The following is a 19,407-nucleotide window of genomic DNA, read 5'->3' on the forward strand; positions in this document are numbered from 1 at the left end:
TTTTTCCTTTATAATCCTTGCTGGCATAATACCTAGACTTTTAGTTACCATTTGATTGATGGGGTGGGCAGGTAGGCTGCCTTTCTTTCCATTCTCAAGTATGACATTAACTCTTCAGTGTTTTCAATCTTCTTTGTCCTCTCGTGAATATTTTGTGATTATTTCCAGAAAGAGGTTGTGTTGGTAGTCACCAAGCCGTGCTAACATTCAGTGCTTTAGTAAGAATCTCAAAACACAGCATGCAATAGTCTGTCTCCCAGGGAAACTCTTGTTAATGCAAAAAAAGATAACAAAACAAAATCAGTAAAGGGGAAAGGCTCAGGGGGAAAGTTCAGAAGAAGCAAGGGATGAGCTTCCAAAAGACCTCTTCTGCTGGAGTGTTGTGCAACCCTGCTGGCATAGGTGGGAATAAATATCTATTTATCCCAGCTAGGGCATCCATGGCAGACAGAAGGATGAATAACACCAATGTCCACATGGAGAACTAAGGAATTTTATTGGTGTTATTGAAGTATAGGAGAAGGGCTACTTGCAAGGACAGGAATGACTCAAAGACGGCTGCATAACCAAGGCCTGCAGCGGCATGGGTGTCAGCTCACAAGGCTGGAAACTGAGAGCATACTGCCAACTTGCAGCCAGGCAGTTCAACAGGATGGAGACCTTCAGCCAGGCAGCTCCAGTGGTTGGGCTCTTCCAAGATAGCTCAGCTGATCTTTGCTTATCTTGGGCGGCTGGCCTGGTGTCTGCTCCTTCAGATGGCTTGGCTGACTCATTGCCTGAGCCTCTCCTAGGCAGCTCAGCTTGTCTAAGAGTGCTTCTCAGCAGCCTTTACAGTATATGTATGCTCCGGGAAGGAGGAACCTAATGTATCTCGTCAGTTTCAGGGACTTCCTGAAGCCTTTGAATTGTTAAGCTTCCCTGCAGGATGGAAAGAGTCACAACACAAGGAACACACTTAATTCTCCCAGCAAAGTCATGACGGCTCCTGCAGACTGTTGTCTACCAGGAATCTCATTAGAGACTGTGTGTGGACACCACATGCCTATCATGTACTAGGTTTTCCAGACTCTTCTATAGTTACCAGGTATCAGCACAAACCACATGGTACAAACAGTGTCACATTAGCAAGCTACTCTTGTCATCTGGGGAAAGTTTATATGAGAGCAGGAAGCAGCTGAGTTCCCCAGTGCATGTCTTTCTAAGAATAGCAATCTCCTTAGAACTTTATAACACATCCCTGTTTTCTTGAAAGTCATTGGAAAACACTAACTTGCAATATTGGTTAAAGGAAAAAGTAGAAGAGGTTGAGGGTTGTTATATCTAGGCAATGGTGTGTGAGTAACTTTTGTTTTCTTACGCTTTATATTTTCCAAATTTTGTATGAGGAGCATGAATTCTGTGTTTTGTCTGTTTGATTTTATTTCTTGAAACAGGGCCCAGACTCGCCTAGAACTTACAATGTAGAACAGGTTACCTTTGAGCCTGAGGCGATACTCCCCCTCAGCCTCTCTCTTTCTGGGGATACAGAGACAGGCTACCATACCCTACTAAAGAATTACATTTTGAATGGAAATAAATCCTTTTCAAATTGTCTGGGAAAAAGTTTTCTTTTCGAAACATCACTTTAATACATACATAAAAGGAGACATTGATCCATCTAAACAAACACTGCCAGTATTTTTTATCTTTACTTGTTGTGACCTTAAAGAAATGGAATATGAACAGACCTTTGACCATGATGCTTGGAAAGAAAGTAAAATAGAGTCACCTTCTGAAGCCAGGGGAATTCTTGCTGCTGCCCATGGAGGCGACCTTTGGGTGGTGATTAGACCATTGGACCTGCTCTCTGCATCCCTCAGATTTTTGACAGAAGGTGCTGGCAGAAAGAGCTAGGAAACTGCTAACATCTTTAATGCACGATGGCTTCTCAGGAGAATTCCACCTATGCCTGTCTGTTACAGACACTGTTGCTAACGCTGAGATGGGCCATGGCTCGGGAACGGACTGGTTTCCACCCCCCCCCCCCCCGGGTTTTTTTTTTTTTTTCCTTTGTGTCAGGCTCCCTGACTGGCCTTCACTTCTCCATCCGCCTACCTCTATCTCTCGAGTGCTGGGATTGCCATAGTGTTCCACCACACCCAGTGGCCCTACAGATTAGAGTCTTTCAGCAGTTACATTCTGCCCTTCGTTCCTCAGAGTAGAGTCTGCAGCACTGGGAGAGAGAAATGGAGATGAAAGCCAGCCCATCGGCGGCAACAGCGTAGAGTAGAAATGGTTACACGTGATCTCTCCCCCTTGATGTTACAGTTAATTTCCTTTCTGCCAAAGCTTACCACACCAAAGCCAGATTTCTAGAGGATTCCTTTTCTCTGCTAACAGTGGTTTCAGAGATAATTTGCTAAGTCTTTAGTTTGCAGCTGCACTGCGTTTGCCTCTGAGGACTTCGCTTTTCTCTGGGAGTCTCTTCCATCCCTCATGTTCATTTCCTGTTGTTCTTTCTGCCATGGACCTAGCCTCTGTTTTACACTGAGCATGTCGAACTGCCTCAACTTTCCTGTGTTTCTTACAGACACTTGCTTAGATCATGTATTTTTATTGAGCTTTTTGATGCTTTTGATTTTTTTTTTGAGGCATTTTAATAGAAAGGCCCTCATTTCAACTGTTCTTTGCTGGAAATGTTATTCTTGTGCCCTTCCAACTTTATTGTGTGTGAAAATCGCCTCAGGCATATATGTAAGAGGCGTAGGACAGCCTTTTCTCCGCTGTCATTTAAGTCCTGGAAAGCAAGACATAGGCTTTTCTATTTGAACACACACGTGCTGTTTGGGGCAGAACCACTCCAGTGTTCATGTTCTCAAGCAATTTGCAATTTGACTTCAAGTAATTCAACTGTAAGTGTGGTTCATGCTTCATGAATTGGCTCAGAAATGACCACTTTAAAAGCCACTAATATTAAGTTTATCACGTAATACTACACTCTTGAGGTGATATGTATATACATGGAAGCGTTATTTTAAGTATATGCTATTAAAATCTGCTCTAGAACCTGTATGATTTAACCAATTCTGATACAGGAAAAAATTTAAGGACCAAAAGAGAGCCCATATGAAGATTCAGGATGTGACAAAGACTGGCTCTTTAGTCCATGGAGTTGTTAGATTATTGATTCAATAGTTAAAAAAATAGAGTGAATGAGCTAATAGTTCTTGCAGTGAAAAAGTTATTTCAGCCAGATTTAAATTGTGTGTGAAGCCAGTGGTCAACCTTACTCTCGATCCTTAGGAGCCATCAACTTGCTTTTGAGACTCGGGCTCTTTAATTAGCCTAGCCTGGCTAATTGCTAGCCTGACTGGCTAACAAGCCCCAGGAATCCACCTCCCCAGTGCTTGGATTACACACATTTGCCACCATGTCTGGTTTTTCTGTGTGGTTTCTGGGGACTGAACTTGGGATCTCAGTGGTCTGCAACAAGAATTTGAGCAAGCCATCTCCCCAGTCTCAGATTTAAATCTTTTAAAAGGAGTTAAAACCTCAAAACATTAAACTATTCTAGTTTTATTTTTGTTCCCTTGATGAAATATCCTGAGAAAAACAACTTAGGGAAGAAGTTGTTTATTTGGTTTACAGTCCCAGGTTCAAACTCATCTCCGAGGGGAAATCAAGGCAGGAAGTCAAGCAGCTACCTATAGGCAAAAGCTAAGAGAATAAACACATCTTTGCTTGCTCTCATGTAGCTTTCTCCTTTTATACTGTTTAGGACCTCATGCCTAGTGAATGGTGCTTCCCACGGCGGACTGGATTATCCCTATAGCAATAGTCAACACAGTTCCCCCACAGACACCCCATAAGATAACCTGATCTAGATAATTCCTTATTAAGAATTATCTTCCCGCTGGGCGGTGGTGGCGCACGCCTTTAATCCCAGCACTTGGGAGACAGAAGCAGGTGGGTTTCTGAGTTCAAGGACAGCCTGGTCTACAAAATGAGTTCCAGGACAGCCAGGGCTATACAGAGAAACCCTGTCTCGAAAAACCAACCAACCAACCTAACAAACAAACAATAAAAAAAGAATTACCTTCTCAGGTGATTTCCTTTGTTTTGTCAAGTAGATAGTTAAAACCATCCAGCAAAGAAACTGGGAAAATTTCAGAGAAAAACAAAAAACACATAGGCACATTGTTTGTATAAATTAGAATGACAAAAATATTTTTTAACTTTACTTAGTTATTTTATGTGTATGGGTATTTTTACCTGCACATAAGTCTATGCAACCACAGTTCATGATGGCTAGAAAAGCATTTCCGATCCTCTTGTGAGCCATCATTTGGGTCCTGGGGGTGGAGCTCATATCCTCTGGCAAAGCATCCAGTGCTCTTCATTACATGAGGAGAATCTTTTTTTAAATAATACCAATTCATAAAGCCACAACAGCAAAGACTGATATCTGAAAACGTTTATTTCCTATATAAATTTCTATATATCCTATATATCATTTATTTCTATAAATTCCTATATATCAAATCCAAGCATAGTGGTGCATGCCTTTAATCCCAGCACTGGGAAGCCAGAGGCAGGTGGAACTCTGTGATTCTGCCCCCCACAAAATCCTATATAACAAAAATTAAAATTTAAGTAAAATCAAACTAAAAGGTTAAAATATCAACCAGTAAAATGCCTGTCACACCTGGGACAGATGACAGGTGACATGTGACTGTCAGGTAGGTATGGTGGGCCTCACAAGATATCACCTCTTGATCTTGAGCTCTGCAGCCTCCCAATCAGAGCCAAATACTTTTCTGTTCATTATAAGCTACCCTGCATGTGTTGTTCTATTATAGCGGCACAGAATGCCATTAACAAAAGGGCAAAAGGCAGGCTAGCTTGAAAGTAGACAAAGGTCACAGGTTGGCAGCTCCCAGAGAAGCACGTATGATGTCTCATACATTAAATGCCTGGTCTCTGTCAGAGTTAAACGCCAAGCCAGCCACATGCCACCTTCCACTTGACTGGATTGGCAGAGGTGAAGAAGTTCCACAGAGCCTCGGCTGTCAAAGGTGTGAGGAAGCAGACTCGATGTGTGCACACTGTTGGTGGGAGTGTGCACACTGTTGGTGGGAGTGTGCACACTGTTGGTGGGAGGTGTGCACACTGTTGGTGGGAGGTGTGCACACTGTTGGTGGGAAGTGTGCACACTGTTGATGGGAGTGTGTGTTACTGCTGCCCACCTGGAAGCTGTTTACAGTTACCAAGGAGACTGCACACCTGGTTGCAAACCTGGTTCTTCATTTGGCAGTTTTACTTCTGGGAATATCCCACCATGGTGTGCAGATTTTATACCTTGTTCTTTTGGTTAAAAATGTAAAGAAACCAAGGTTCACCAAAAGGGCCTGGGTAATTTGTGATCTATGTGACAATGAAACACAACTGTGTAGAAATAAAAACAATGATGCAAATATCTGTTTCGGTCAGAAGGTACCGAAACCTGATGTGCACACACAATTCCAGTACCAGGGAGGTCGTGACAGGAAAATTTCTGGAACTTGATAGCCAGCCCATCGAGCTAAACCAGTGAGCTCTCTCTTCCAAGAGACCTTTTCTTAGAATAAAAACAAGGTGAAGCGCAATAGAGGAAGTCAGCCAGCACTGACATCCGAACTCCTCATGTGCACACATGTGCAGACAAATATGTACACAAATACACCACACACATGAAAGAAAATGTGCTCCGGTTGGCAGCTGACTACTTCACTGAGAAAGAACAGCGCATCAGTGGGCTTGGTTTGTAAGTACCTGTAGGATAGCTTAACTGGAACTCCCAGGCCAATGAGCTGCCCTGTCCCAAAAACCAAAGTGGCTGGTGCTTGAAGAATGACAGCGAACGTTGACTTGCCGCCTCCATGTGCATGCCCATACATGTGCACATAAAACACATACAATAATGCACATACGCATAGAGACACAGAAAAGCCATGTTCACATTTGAACATCTCTGACACTGGAGTGCGCCCTCCATTGCGTAGCATGTTTCCTTTCATTACTGTGTGATCACTCTACAGAGTAATAGATTTCATCATGACAAGCTCATGCATATAGATCACGAGCTTCTCTCATGTCTTCCCTCCTCCTTCCTGCTAATCGTCTTTCTACTCTCCTGTTTCAAGTCTTTTCTTTTAAAGTATAGGTTCCACATATGAGAGAAAACATGCCTGTCTTTCCGGGCCTGGCTTCTTTTCCTTGACATGATGGTCTCCACTTCTACCTATTTTCCTGCAAAAGGCATAATTTTGTCTTCTTAATGGCTGAATAATACTCCATTGCATGCATATATATATATATATATATATATATATATATATATATATATATATTTATCACAGTTTCTTTTGATTCCTGTAGCCAAATAGCAGCTGTTGTGTAGTTTTTCTCAACTGCAGCTCTTGTGAGAACCTGGCAACTATTCCAGTTGGCCAACATGGTGACCATGGCCATTACCTCTGATTGTTGCCTGAAAGCTTTTGTTGACACCTGCTGGTTAGAGCCAGAAAGCACAGGCTTCAGCACTGCACATCTTGTCAGGAGCTTGGAAGCAAGTGGTGGGGAGCACTTCTAAGGAGCACGGCAGAAGGTCTTAGCTGTCTTCATCACAAAGAGATGAGACGCAGGTAAGGCCGAAGATCTGTGCATTGGCCTGAGATGCTCATTCTACACTCTGCCTGTCAAGGCCGCACATCGTGTCCTGCAAACATACAGAATCATTAATAAAATTTGAAAAGCAAAGCACCAAGCGCACAGACAGTACTGTTTTGAAAAACCTGGACAGGGATGACCAAGGGAAAAGAGGACTTGGAAGAATTTGACTCCACACGTGAAAGAACCTACTTTACATATTATTTTATAAAGTATGCAAGTGTGGTCTAGGGGTACCATCCTGGTCTATGTGAATCTTGTATCTAAAGCAAGTCCTAGGTTTAAAGAAGCACTGTGTGGTGGTTCAAACCTAACATAAATAAGAGTCCTCCCGAGGAAGGAACAAGTGTGCGGGTGACAGTGAGTGCCATGTGACTTGAGAGGCAGAAGAGGTCTGTGTGAAGTTAGACATAAGCAAAGTTTCATGGAGAATGGATGGATGGACCATGAGATGGATTTAAGCAGTGGTAACCTTTATTAATAATATCTGTTGAGGCAGATGTGATTTGCGTGCAGTTCAGCTACTTAGGAAGCTGGGGGGGGGGGTAGTTCAAGTCCTGGGTCAAGCCCAGATTGGGCAACACAGTGAGATTATACCTCAGATTTTAATAAAATTAGTGTTAGATCACAGGCCCATTAGCTGTCCCGCCCTGGAACTCAGGCCACACCCTTCTCAGCTCTGGGACAGAGCTGACAAAGTGACCTGGACAGCACTGACAGAGAATTCAGTCCCCTTCCTTCCACTTGCTGTGTTGAGCAAGCCCAGTCCTCCCCACCCACACCCCCAGTTCCTAGACTCAGGACAGCCACAAATCCTTTTGTCTCCTGGAGTGCAGGCCAGGCCAGCTTAGGTCTCAAGCAATGGAGTTCGCCCACCGCATCCTACTCCAAGAACCTGCAAGAGTCAGGAACCATGTTAGTCCTTGGAAACTGGAGCTGCTTTTCCTCCAGGCCCCTCGGCATGGCTCGCTGTGCGCGTTGGGCGTTTCTCCTGATGGAGCTCCCTGGGGGAATCTGAAGGCTTCCCTTTAGTACCGCATGACATTGCCTCTGGATGATGCAGTCTCTCCCGATGCTCGCCCAGTAGTGGCTTTCCCTCAACTGTCCCTCGTCACCGTGACTTCTCCCCTAATAAAGGTCATCTAAAGAGTCATTTGCGTTGGCTCCTTTCTGCAAACCTGATTTCTGTAAGTCAGAGCTATTAGGGACCTTTATCTGTGATCACCACCACTTTTACAGATGTATACAGTAACTATGGAGGCTGCTGTGGTTTTTACCTATTATGTATTTCTAAACTTGGTCTGGGTTGCTTTCATTTCTTCCGTAGACCTGGCTCTTTTTATGTCTTGTCTAACATATCTGAAATGCCCTTCAGTCAGCCACCAGGCGATTTCTTAAACATGATGCAGTATGATTGCGCTGTGCCTCTAGGCACTGTCCCTTTTCCCAGGTGAAAGGGCCCTGGCTGCCTCTCTGCATTCCCGGGCACCGCCTCCTTCCCAGGCTCACTTGGGAATGTTTCTTGTAAGTGTTTTCATTTAGGCTTGTGTAGTTTGGTCTCTCTGCCAAGTGAGACTGTCCCCGCAGATGCAGGCTCTGACACCCCATTTCATTTGCATCTCTGTCAGACAGGGCCTCTCCCAAGGTGACCACTAACAAGCAGCCCTGCCTCCCTTGCTCTCCGCTCTTTACATTGTGCATCCTTCCCTGACCTTATGTCCCTCACTGAGTCATTTGTTAGCTTCTCCACCAGCTGTCGCCTCCTTGAGGACGATGACTTCATGCTTTCGTTTGTATTTTGTCCCTTACCGTCTAGAACAGAGTCTGACATATGGCAGGCTGGAAATAAATATTTGTTGAATGAATGAACTTAAATGGGTCAAAAAAAAAAAAAAAAAAAAGCAAGCAGGTCCTTGTCCGGTGTGACTAAAGTGTTGCTCTTCTCTCTGGATGTGGAACAGGAAATGAATAACAGTTCATCTGCAGCAGAGTACTACAAAGAAGTTCTAAAACAAGACAACACTCACGTGGAAGCCATCGCCTGCATTGGAAGCAACCACTTTTATTCTGACCAGCCAGAGGTTGCCCTTCGGTTTTACAGGTGGGTCTTACATTGCATCCACAGGAAACGTTGGTGAAACAAGAGGTGCGGGAGGGGGGGTAGTGGTGGAAGGAAAATGCAGACAAATTATGCATTCTCCATAGGCCACAGGTGTATAAATCTAGGAATGCATCTTTCAGCTGCTTTCTAAAGATTCAAGTGGTATTCGGTACTCTAGGGGGATGTGGGCTGGCGCCCTGGAGAAACATACCTGCATGGTCAAGCTCACATTTTAGTTCAGGGTGGGTGCCTACTAGTCATCAAGAAACAACAGACGCTAAATAGCTACTGAAACTATTTCTCTGTCACTGACCCTTAATACCACAAAATCTAAAGACAGTGAGGCTGAGGCAGGAAGGTATTTGCAGTTACTCTGAGTTCAGAGCCTTGAGGAGGACTTAGAGCAGGGTCTCCTGCTTTGTGAGGTATTTGAGCTTTTTCCAAGTCTAAGAAAAGTGTGGTTGTTGGCTCTGTTTAAGCACATGCTTATTTTATCCTGCATGTGGCTTCTAAAATGCATTTTGAAACATCTACTATTTATTTGTGTGAATGCCTGGATGAGGTGTATGCACCATGCCATACTTGTGAAGGTTGAAAGGTGTGAGTCCCAGAGATCAAACTCGGGTCATCAGGCTTGGGGACAGACAGCTTTACCTACTAAGCCATCCCTCTGGCCCGTGATGTTCACTTTTTACCCAGTGGTTTCAGCCCTCATCATACATAGGAGTAGACCGACAGCTGACAAGTCCTTCCCAAACACGTACTGGGAACATAAAATACAGAGATGCCATCCAGCGCACATGCAGCCAGCTGTACTCTCCGTCCCCAAAGTGGGTCACGGGCTTCTCACAGCCACTGAGCTGGCTTCTCCTTTGTGTGTTTGAACTCTGGAATTAGTAGTGTGGAGAAGCCAATTGGGGCTCTGGAGCTGCGGGGTGGGAAAGCTAGTGGAGACCAGAGAACCACCTGCAGAGACCAGAGGCTGGTCAGCTCATCTCTGCCATGCAGCACAGACAGCAGAGTCCAGGGTGCAACTGCAGGCCTAGTGGTAAACAGAACCCAGCCCTCAGGCTGGGTCAGACCTCAGGGAATTCCCCTCGGGTACTGAGGCCTCTGAAGTAACACGTGTGAACTTTACTCTCTGACCGGTTCTCCTGTCTTTCTAGTAAAGCTTTTGGAATACAATTGAACAAATACTTTTCCGATCTTGTCCCTGGACACATACCCTGTGACAGGTCGTGAGCATTGCTTTAAACATTTCTTGATACGCTTGTGTTAATGTCCTTCAGGGGTCCTAAAGTTCTTAAATGAATCCACTTCTAACTTTGAAAAGAATGTTTCCACTTATAAAGTTAGTCTGAGAGCAAGTTTTGTGTTCCTCCATGAAAAGGCGCCTCTTGCAGATGGGAGTTTATAACTGCCAGCTTTTCAACAACCTGGGGCTGTGCTGCTTCTATGCCCAGCAGTACGATATGACCCTGACCTCGTTTGAACGTGCCCTTTCCCTGGCTGAAAATGAAGAAGAGGCAGCTGATGTCTGGTACAACCTGGGGCACATCGCTGTGGTATGTTGTATGCATGTTTCCTTGTTACAGATAAAGTTACCATACGCTCCAGTGAAGAAATTCTCAGATGCCATAAATCCAACCAACAATTTAGAGATTTGTGGGAGTCATTTTATATCCTCAAGTCAAATCCATGCCCGGACCCCACACCTCAATGCTGTGGTTGGTGCTTGTTCTTGCCATGTAGCTAGGAAGTGTTAGATGCAAAATGAGGGAGGCTGTGGCAGAGGGAAGGATGAGGCTTCGCAGGTATAAACGTGTGCGTTTCTTTGCAGGGAATCGGAGATACAAACTTGGCCCACCAGTGCTTCAGGCTGGCCCTGGTCCACAACAACCACCATGCTGAAGCCTACAACAACCTAGCAGTGCTGGAGATGCGGAAGGGTCACATTGAACAGGTCAGAGAACCAACCGCCCCTGCACAGCGGACAGTTGGCTTAGCTGTCATTGTGTGTTAAGCTTTTTAGTAGCTCTAGAGTCTTACAGGCCTGGGCCTGAATCCCAGCTCTATCAAGTACTAGCTGTGTGGCCTTGGCCAAGTCACTTCACCTTTCTGAGGCCAGAATTGGACATTGGACTTGATGGGAATAATGTACAGCCCACGGTTTCCCTGCCTGCAGCACACCGACCGTCTCCCAGCTACAAGTTAGCTGTCCCTGTCGGGACCCTAGGGGCTGCCTTTCCAACCCGTCTTTTCTTCTTTCCTCTCTCTGCCACCCCTGTCAGCCCTAACTCACCATGGTCCCTCTTCTCTACCCCAGGCTCATCTCTTTCCTGCACTATCCCAGGTGCCTCTGAGCTGCTCTTCCTTCCACACCCCCCCTCCCCCCATGGGGAGCATTTCACCAACTGAGCTACAGCCACTGCTCCTTACTACCAGGGAGATGCTGAATGACTTAACGATGAGTGAATGAGTGAGTGAGTGAGTGAGTGAACAAATGAATGAATGAATGAATGAAGCAGAAGCATGTAGAGGGATTGTAATCCAGCAACATGGATGCACTGATCACATCCAAAGACCTTCTAGGTCGGTGTGATCTGTCTGGAATGCAGACACACTAGTACACGCCTTCAATCTCTCTGGCTGGAATCCTTTAGTCCAACTCTATCAGAGAAAGATGTGACAGAATGAGTCAGAGATAGGATGTGCCCAACTCTCAGGGGAAAAGCCATTTAAGCAGCCAAGGGAGGGAGTTCAGTCAGTTTGGCCAGTCAGTGGGGGTCAGTGCAGTGACTGCCATGAGCAGAGGCGAGCTTGTTCCTGAGTCCATGCAGTTCAGGGTAGGTCAGCAGAGGCAGCTGGAGCCAGAGAATAAGAGGGAGCCAGAAGATTAGAACAAATTGCCAGAGTTTGGCTGAAGCCACTTGGTTTCAGAGCAATTCAGTGAAGAGCTGAGAGAAGCCAGACTGAATCAGCCAGCTTAGAGAGGAGTTTGAGGACAGCTGAGTTGACCCAGCCAGCCAGAGTTCAGAAAGAACTGGGAAAGGGTGAGCTTATTAAGCAGGAAGCCTCTGAGATGACAATTACACCTGGCAAATAAAAGTTACTTTTACAGTAGTGCATCCTCCTCTGAACGGCCTAATAGATTTTGTTATAAAACAATATTATTTTATTACTGCTTGGCTAAAATCCTCCAATTCTGTCTGTTTGCATTCCCGCTGTGACCAGTGTGGCACACCCATGGATTCAGGTCCCTATCTTTGAGACCACATCCCCGGTCCCTTTCCTCACCGGCTTCAGGTGCATGGGCTGGCTGCTGCCCTCCAGACACGCAGTGGTCTGTCTTCCTGCAGCCCTGTGCAGTGTCCCCTGGGCCTTCCAGTGACAAGTTTCTTTTCATCACCTGGGTCTTACGTGCCATCTCCTTAGACAAACCACCCAAACATCAGTCTAAACAAAAGCCCTGGAGGCACAAAAAGCTCTCACAGTCCAGTACACTGCTTGCTGTGTTCTTCTGTATTTTACCAGGTTTTGGTGTGTGGAGAAAGCAGACTGTCGGGTGCTTCAAAGCAGAAACCTCATGTGTTATGTAACTTCTGCATTCTCGGCACCAGAAACAGCACTGATGTGTGGGAAGTCTAAGTCAGTGTCCTGGAGGGGCTGGGGAGATGACTCAGTCAGTAAAGTGCTTGTATGCAAGCGTGAGAAGCCAGGTTCAGGTCCCTGGCACACCATTGCAGCATGCATCTGAAATCTCAATATAGTGAGGCAGTGTGTGTGTGTGTGTGTGTGTGTGTGTGTGTGTGCATGCGATGTGCTCAAGAATGTACACATTCACGGCACACAGGTAGAACGCAGAGGACGTGTAGGAGCTAGTTCTCCCCTTCCTCCTCTTTTACTCTCTGGGTTCTGGGGATCAAGCTCAGGTCACCAGGTAGCAAGTGTCCTTCCCTGTTGAGCTGTCTCACCAGTTCACTGATTTCAAGTGTGTTTAAAAGTTTAATATTCACCTTGCAAAATCTGTTTCTACTGTATTATATGAATCGGTGTCCTCTTTTTTTTTCCATTTCAAAAAAAAAAAAAAAAAAAAGAACGTGTCCTGAAGGTCATGGATACAAGTTTACATCGTGGGGAGGGTTGTCTAGTGACTTCATATGAATTGTGGTGCACACGTGAGCATCCGCTCTTATGCCACAGTCTCTGCAAACCATGATCCTGTGAAATAAAATCTTAATTGTTAAGCTTTGAGTACTTCAGCTGGCTAATTTTATGTCTGCTTGACACAAGCTGGAGTCGTATGAAAGGAGGGAACATCAATTAAGAAAATGCCTCCATAAGATCAACTGTGGGTCATCTTCTTGACCAATGATTGATGAGGGGCCGGAAGGAGGCCCAGTCCATTGTGGGTGGTGTCATCCCTGGGATGATGGTCCTGCGTTCTATAAGAAAGCATGGGGAGCAAGCCAGTAAGCAGAATCCCTCCATGGCCTCTGCATCAGCTCCTGCCTCCAGGTTTCTGCCCTGCTTGAGTTCCTGCCCTGGCTTCCTTCAATAATGGACTAGCATGTGGAAGTGTGAGCCAAATGAACCCTTTCCTCCCCAGTTTGCCTTTGGTCATGCATTTTATCCCAGCAATATCAACCCTACCTAGGACAGCACTTTAAAGAAAGCTTGTCACATTCTGTTGCTATCTTGTTTAGCAAACTGATCAGCAGTATAATGAGTGCTTTCTTGCTCTCACCCTCTACAGAACTTTGCACTTGGACATGAATTGGTTTTAAGTCGTTATTAGGGAATAGATAATCATAGCCTCCTGACTTGATCACCACCAACAAAGCTTAAGTTCGGAAGACTTGTTTTAAGCATTGAAAAGATTGTATTTCAAATTGTGTATCATGCTGAAGTGCAAACTTCATGAGGCACTGGTTATCAAATAACTTAATCTACTCTAAAATTTCACTCCTTATTCTCTCTTGATGTGTGCATTGCTACTATAATTTTGCTGTTGTGTCTGTAGTAAGCTGTGTTCATTACATCATTATATTTCTGAGAATGTCATTCATATTTCTTGGGAATGGCATCTGTATTTCCACAGGATCATTTTGAGGTCCCGTGCCAGGTTTTTTGTTTTAACTTAAAGAAATCACAGATATAGTGCTGATAGGCACTTCTACATCTGCCTTTTCTTCTTTCTTCCCACAGGCACGAGCGCTCTTACAAACCGCATCGTCTTTGGCACCCCACATGTATGAGCCACACTTTAATTTCGCAACAGTCTCTGATAAGGTATTTTCTTCCTTTATTAATTTGTCATCTGACACATTCTTGATCTTTCTTGGTTTAAAAAATACAGATTGAATACAACATTTCAAACCTTATCTTTCAGAACAGAAAGTCGATTTTTTTTAATCTGAAGGAAATGGCTTTTTAAAAAATTTTATCATAAATATCTCCACTTCAGGAGATTATGTAATGAACTTTATCACTGGGTATTAACTAAAACACCAGTATAAATTGCAGAAGAAATCTCTATGTTTTAAAATACCACATTTAATCACTAAAGAAACACTTGTTAGATAATTCTTGGTTCAGGAAGGATTTATAATTGACTTTTACATCAAGGGAATCCTGTATGTTAAATGCAGATCATATTTCCACCACACCTTTCTCAAGATTGTCATGAATGCTGCTTAGTTATGAACAATGTGGGGGAAAGGTGACTGTTAATATTCTGTTGCCAATCATTGAATGTCCAGGAGCCAATGGGGGGAACTGAGCTGATTCTGGTTTTGGTCTTCTCAAGACCAGCCCAGCTCTTCTAGAATTCACTCTGTAGACCAGGCTGGTGGTCTCACACTCTCAGAGACCCTCCTGCCTCTGCCTCGTGGGTGCTGGGATTAGAGGCGTGCACCACCATGTTTGGTGAGTGAGCTCTTTTTAATCAGACATGAACAAAGGAGCCAGGGCATGTCTCCATTCTACCATGAAAAGCAAGTCTGTCTGGAGGATTAATAAACAGTTCAGGGCTGGAGAGATGGCTCAGTGGTTAAGAGCATTGACTGCTCTTCTGAAGGTCCTAAGTTCAATTCCCAGCAACCACATGGTGGCTCACAACCATTTGTAATGGGATCTGATGCCCTCTTATGGTGTGTCTGAAGACAGCTACAGTGTACTCATATAAGTAAAATAAATAAATCTTAAAATAAAATAAAATAAACAGTTCAAATGTTTGTGATGTAAATAAAGGGTCTTATTGACTAAAGACACAAACACGGTATTTTTATAGCATGAATACAAAACTATTCACACATGTCTGTTTTAAAATAGAAGAAGCTCTCACTTGTCTTACAGTTTTAGGAAAAGTTGCTAAGGACCAGCTCCTATTGGAGGTGCTATACCTATCTGTCTTCTCGAATTCTCTCCAAAACCCCAGTGATGTTTTTCACTTGAGCCTCTCTGAACTAAGCCCTGTGGTCCTCATAGAAGACTTAGCAATGAATGAAACAGACAAAAACTTGTACCTCGTGATGCTTGCATTCTTATGGAACCTGAGACTCACTGAGGTTACAAGGCATCTGTAGAAGCTGAGAATGGAGATACAAGTCTGTAAAACTGTAGACACTAGACACTAAAGCAGAGACACTAGTTCAAAGCTAGACCAGCAAGAACCTGTCTCAACCAAACCCAAACAACAGGGGTCTTTAGGTGATGGCTCAGTGGCTAAGAGCACATGCAGCTCTTCCAAAGATCCAGGAATTTGGTTCCCAGCATCCACTTCAGGCAGCTTCCAGCTGCCTGGAACTCCAGCTCCAGGAAATTCTGTATCTCTGACTCTGACAGCACCTGTATTCACATACACATATCCACACTCACTCACACCTACACATAATGAAAAGTAATAAAAAGAAAACCAGTCTGAAAAAAAACAAAACAAAGACACACGCTAGAGCCACACTGCACTCTGAGCTCCCACACTGCTACCCAGCTCCCAGGGCACCTTCCATCTCCCACTGCTGGCACGCTTAAAATCACAAGGAAAGTCAGTGTGCTTTAATGACTTTAGCTCAAAGGATTCTTATAAGGTAGGTCAACAAACTACTGTAAAATAATGAAGTTGAAATGCTAGGATTTTAAAAGGAAACCATTTCAATCTAAAATACATAAATGCTAATGAAAAATCCATCAGAGTTGAATAATCATCTAGATTTTTTTTTTGCACACACACTAATAATTTTCTGTCCTTTCAGAAGTATATACATGAATTTTTCTTTGGGACTGGACTTCAATTACAGAGTTAATTGAACATTAGAGGTTTTGTTTTGTTTTGTTTTGTTTTTCAAGACAGGGTTTCTCTGTGTAGAACTGGCTGTCTTGGAACTCACTTTGTAGACCAGGCTGGCCTCGAACTCAGAAATCCGCCTGCCTCTGCCTCCCGAGTGCTGGGATTAAAGGCATGCGCCACCACGCCCAGCTTTTTTTTTTTAATAAACTTCAAAAACAACTATCTTCCCAGCATTATTGTGTTTAGTATCATTTGGAACCTCTCAGAGCATATCTTATATCTTAATTTAATATATTTGTTGAATGTTACATTTATTCTAGTTACATCAAGCTGGGTCTTTAGGCATGCAAATTCTCTCTTATAACTTACAGTACTATCAGGGACAGGGTTTCTGATTCATAACTAAACAACTATAACAGAGCATACATTATATAATTTTATTTTCCTCATTTTTTTTTCATGATGGATTTCTAATTTAGATGAGGTGATTCTAAACGGCAATTTATTTTTAAGAACCCTTCACAGTTTTCCAACACAGCAATCTTAGTCTGGTTTGTGATCTGGCATTCCTTCCAGATTGGAGATCTTCAGAGAAGCTACGTTGCTGCTCAGAAGTCTGAAGCGGCGTTTCCTGAGCACGTGGACACACAGCACTTAATTAAGCAGCTGAAGCAGCACTTTGCTATGCTCTGATCAGTGCTTGGGCCACATAAGCCTTCACGGAGGGCCAGCACACGGGGAAGAAAACGCACTGAGTGCATTTGTATCAATACTGTGATACAGACCTCATAAGGCATCCTACAAGACTGCAAACCCGAACCTGTTGTCTGAACTTTGTTGTTTTATAAGGTAACACTAGAAAAACAGGACTTAAGCATTTCTTAGTTTTGCTTTATCAATTAAAAAAATTTATTGTTAGATACAGACATTTTCAAAGACATATGTCATATAGGTTGGGTGCACTTCTGCCATGCTCTCCTCCCCCATTAGTCCCCTTTGTCCCCTAGACACTTTCATGTCACCTGTATGGGCATGAGTTTAGGTATCTGACTAAGATCTAGAAGCCGCAGATTAGAGAAGAAACACAATTTTTGTTATTCTGAGTCTGACTCAATTAGCTGAGCGTGTGTACTATAGTAGTGTAGGTTGGTCGTAAATTAAAATCCCCCACCTGTGGTTACAAACAGATGCCACCATGCCCAGGTGGCTTCAGCGTTTCTAAGGAGATGAAATCTCCTCTCACGATGCATGGTGGATATTTGTATATATTTGTTAAACATTTTCATGAACCTCATTTTTTAAAATAAATGTGTATTTTAAAACTTGTTAAGCAAAAAAAAAAAAAAAGAGTCTTTAAGCATTAGCTGTCATAAACTTAGGAGGTCAGAAGTCTGCTTTAAAATTTTTATTTTTATGGCTAATAATGTGTGCTTTTATCACAAATGCTTTAATTAGAACATGGAAATTTGTATTTTAAACTATTTTTATCATAAAGTTTGTATTATATATTACACTTTAAAATAAATCAGTATGTAAAACACTTTTCACTTTTCACGAGTTTTTATTCCCTTTATCTCTGATGATATAAGTTGGTTTTAAAAGCCCATTGATCTTATAATTCAAACCATTTATTTTAAGTTTTCTTGAAATTATGTACTACTAGGTTTTAGCTGTCGCATACCCCAAATGCCAACTGGTTCATATCCTGACAAAAATTAACTCAAAACGAGTGATGGACAAATTTACAACACACACACACACAGAGACGGAGACAGACAGAGAGACAGACAGACAGAGACAGAAAGATAGACACAGGGAGGCGGGGAGAGACAAACAGAGCCTAAAATAGGTAAAACAATGAAACCAAGTGGAAGAATTCAAAGTTGGATATAAATTTTAAATCAAGTTTTCTAAGAAGAGTGGGAAAATGAATCTATATGTCAGATAATAAAATAAAAATTTAATCACATAGCATATGTTATTGATCAGATAATTCACACATTTCTGCGTTGTTACACCATTTTCTCTCTCCCATCTGGCTAAAAAGCGTAAGAACTTTGGATAGTCACAGCTTATGCAAGGAACATTGCCTCTCATAGATGCTGCCTCATTAATTACGGCTTGCAACAAATAGTTTTCTCAACAAGATTGTTGTCTATGTACGCATGCAGGGCAACTAGCTGTGTGGTGTTTTTATATTTCATTGGGAATCGTGGAGGAAGAAAATCCTAATATTTACCCCAGGCTGCCCTTGTCTCCTCTACAGTGTTTATTATAATATTCAAAGTAATATGTAGGGCTGCAGTCATCTGACAGGTGTTGAGAGGTCAAGGACCACTTTGCTAAATGGTTTCTAAAAGCGCTTTCACGTCTAAATTCCTTAAAAGACACAACTGAAGCTCCTTCAGGAAGAAGTAGAGATAACCTAAGTGTCCCTGGAGCTGTTAAAAAGCTGGTCTATCAGTACAAGCGCAGTAAGAAGTTTCCTGTACAGCCCAATACATGCCTCGGGTTCCTTAAAAGAGGGCTTCAAAGACTTCGATCCATCTTTTGGCACCCTTGTAAGATATTTGTAGAGAGCATCACAATAGTGAGTGATTAATAGGTACTGTGCACCTGATGCATATAATTTCACAAAACTATTAGTTATCTCTATGGTTCCCAAGTTGAAGCTGTGCTTTTTAAACTAGCCAGGGAAGGGATCTTGGAATCAGTCTTATGATATGCATATGTGTCAGTTTACAAAGGAAGGCGCTGATGCTGGTGTTGCCATGGAAATAGATGGACTATGTTCTCAGCTCCTCATTCTGACTCACCTCACCTTATAATGGGATCATTTTGGTTCTGAGAGTCCCTGACAGAATTCCAGATTGGGGAGGAGACCTCTTCAAGGTCTTTGAGTGCAAAGACCTCATATTCTTAGTACTGTTTTCTGATCATCATGACAAGGCTTCCTAGTGTTACATCCTTGAAGCTCATTAAAAAACATCTCTCTCAGGTCTCTAGCAATCTTCATTAGCAGGAGCAGGTGAGGACAACTGAAAAAAAAAAACAGGAGGCATCCAGGTCACCATTCAAAGACTCCACTATATGCATGAAAATTGAAGCTAGAGCCTTCTGCTTTTTCTACTTAAAATAACTGTGTGAATCTTGCAATTAACCTCAAAGAAAAATCTGTATTTGTTTTAACATAAAACATGAGTTTCTCACATCGTCATATATAGCAGCTGTGCTGGGACAGGGGCCAATATTTTAACTTGTGTTTTTTTTCCCAGTGGTGTTTGCATGTTTCAGCTGTAAGCAGAAGAAACAAGTTCTGATCTCCCTCTGC

The 19,407-nt window shown here is 43.2% G+C and overlaps 1 protein-coding gene across 2 annotated transcripts in view; it reads left to right on the top strand.

The window, feature by feature from the left end:
- Ttc8 (tetratricopeptide repeat domain 8) overlaps positions 1–17,557 on the top strand; it is a 75,586-nt gene extending 58,029 nt beyond the window's left edge. For both annotated transcript variants that reach the window (XM_029484921.2, XM_021178803.3), the window contains 5 exons: positions 8,649–8,788; positions 10,179–10,353; positions 10,629–10,751; positions 13,997–14,080; positions 16,653–17,557. In XM_029484921.2, the coding sequence (XP_029340781.1) occupies positions 8,649–8,788; positions 10,179–10,353; positions 10,629–10,751; positions 13,997–14,080; positions 16,653–16,769 (639 nt within the window). In that variant the 3' untranslated portion in view covers positions 16,770–17,557. The remainder of the gene's footprint in view (positions 1–8,648; positions 8,789–10,178; positions 10,354–10,628; positions 10,752–13,996; positions 14,081–16,652) is intronic.
- Positions 17,558–19,407: the final 1,850 nt, after the last annotated feature.

Source organism: Mus caroli, unplaced genomic scaffold (assembly GCF_978045245.1).
Source record: "Mus caroli unplaced genomic scaffold, Mus_caroli_1 scaffold_14, whole genome shotgun sequence".
Lineage (NCBI taxonomy): Eukaryota > Metazoa > Chordata > Mammalia > Rodentia > Muridae > Mus > Mus caroli.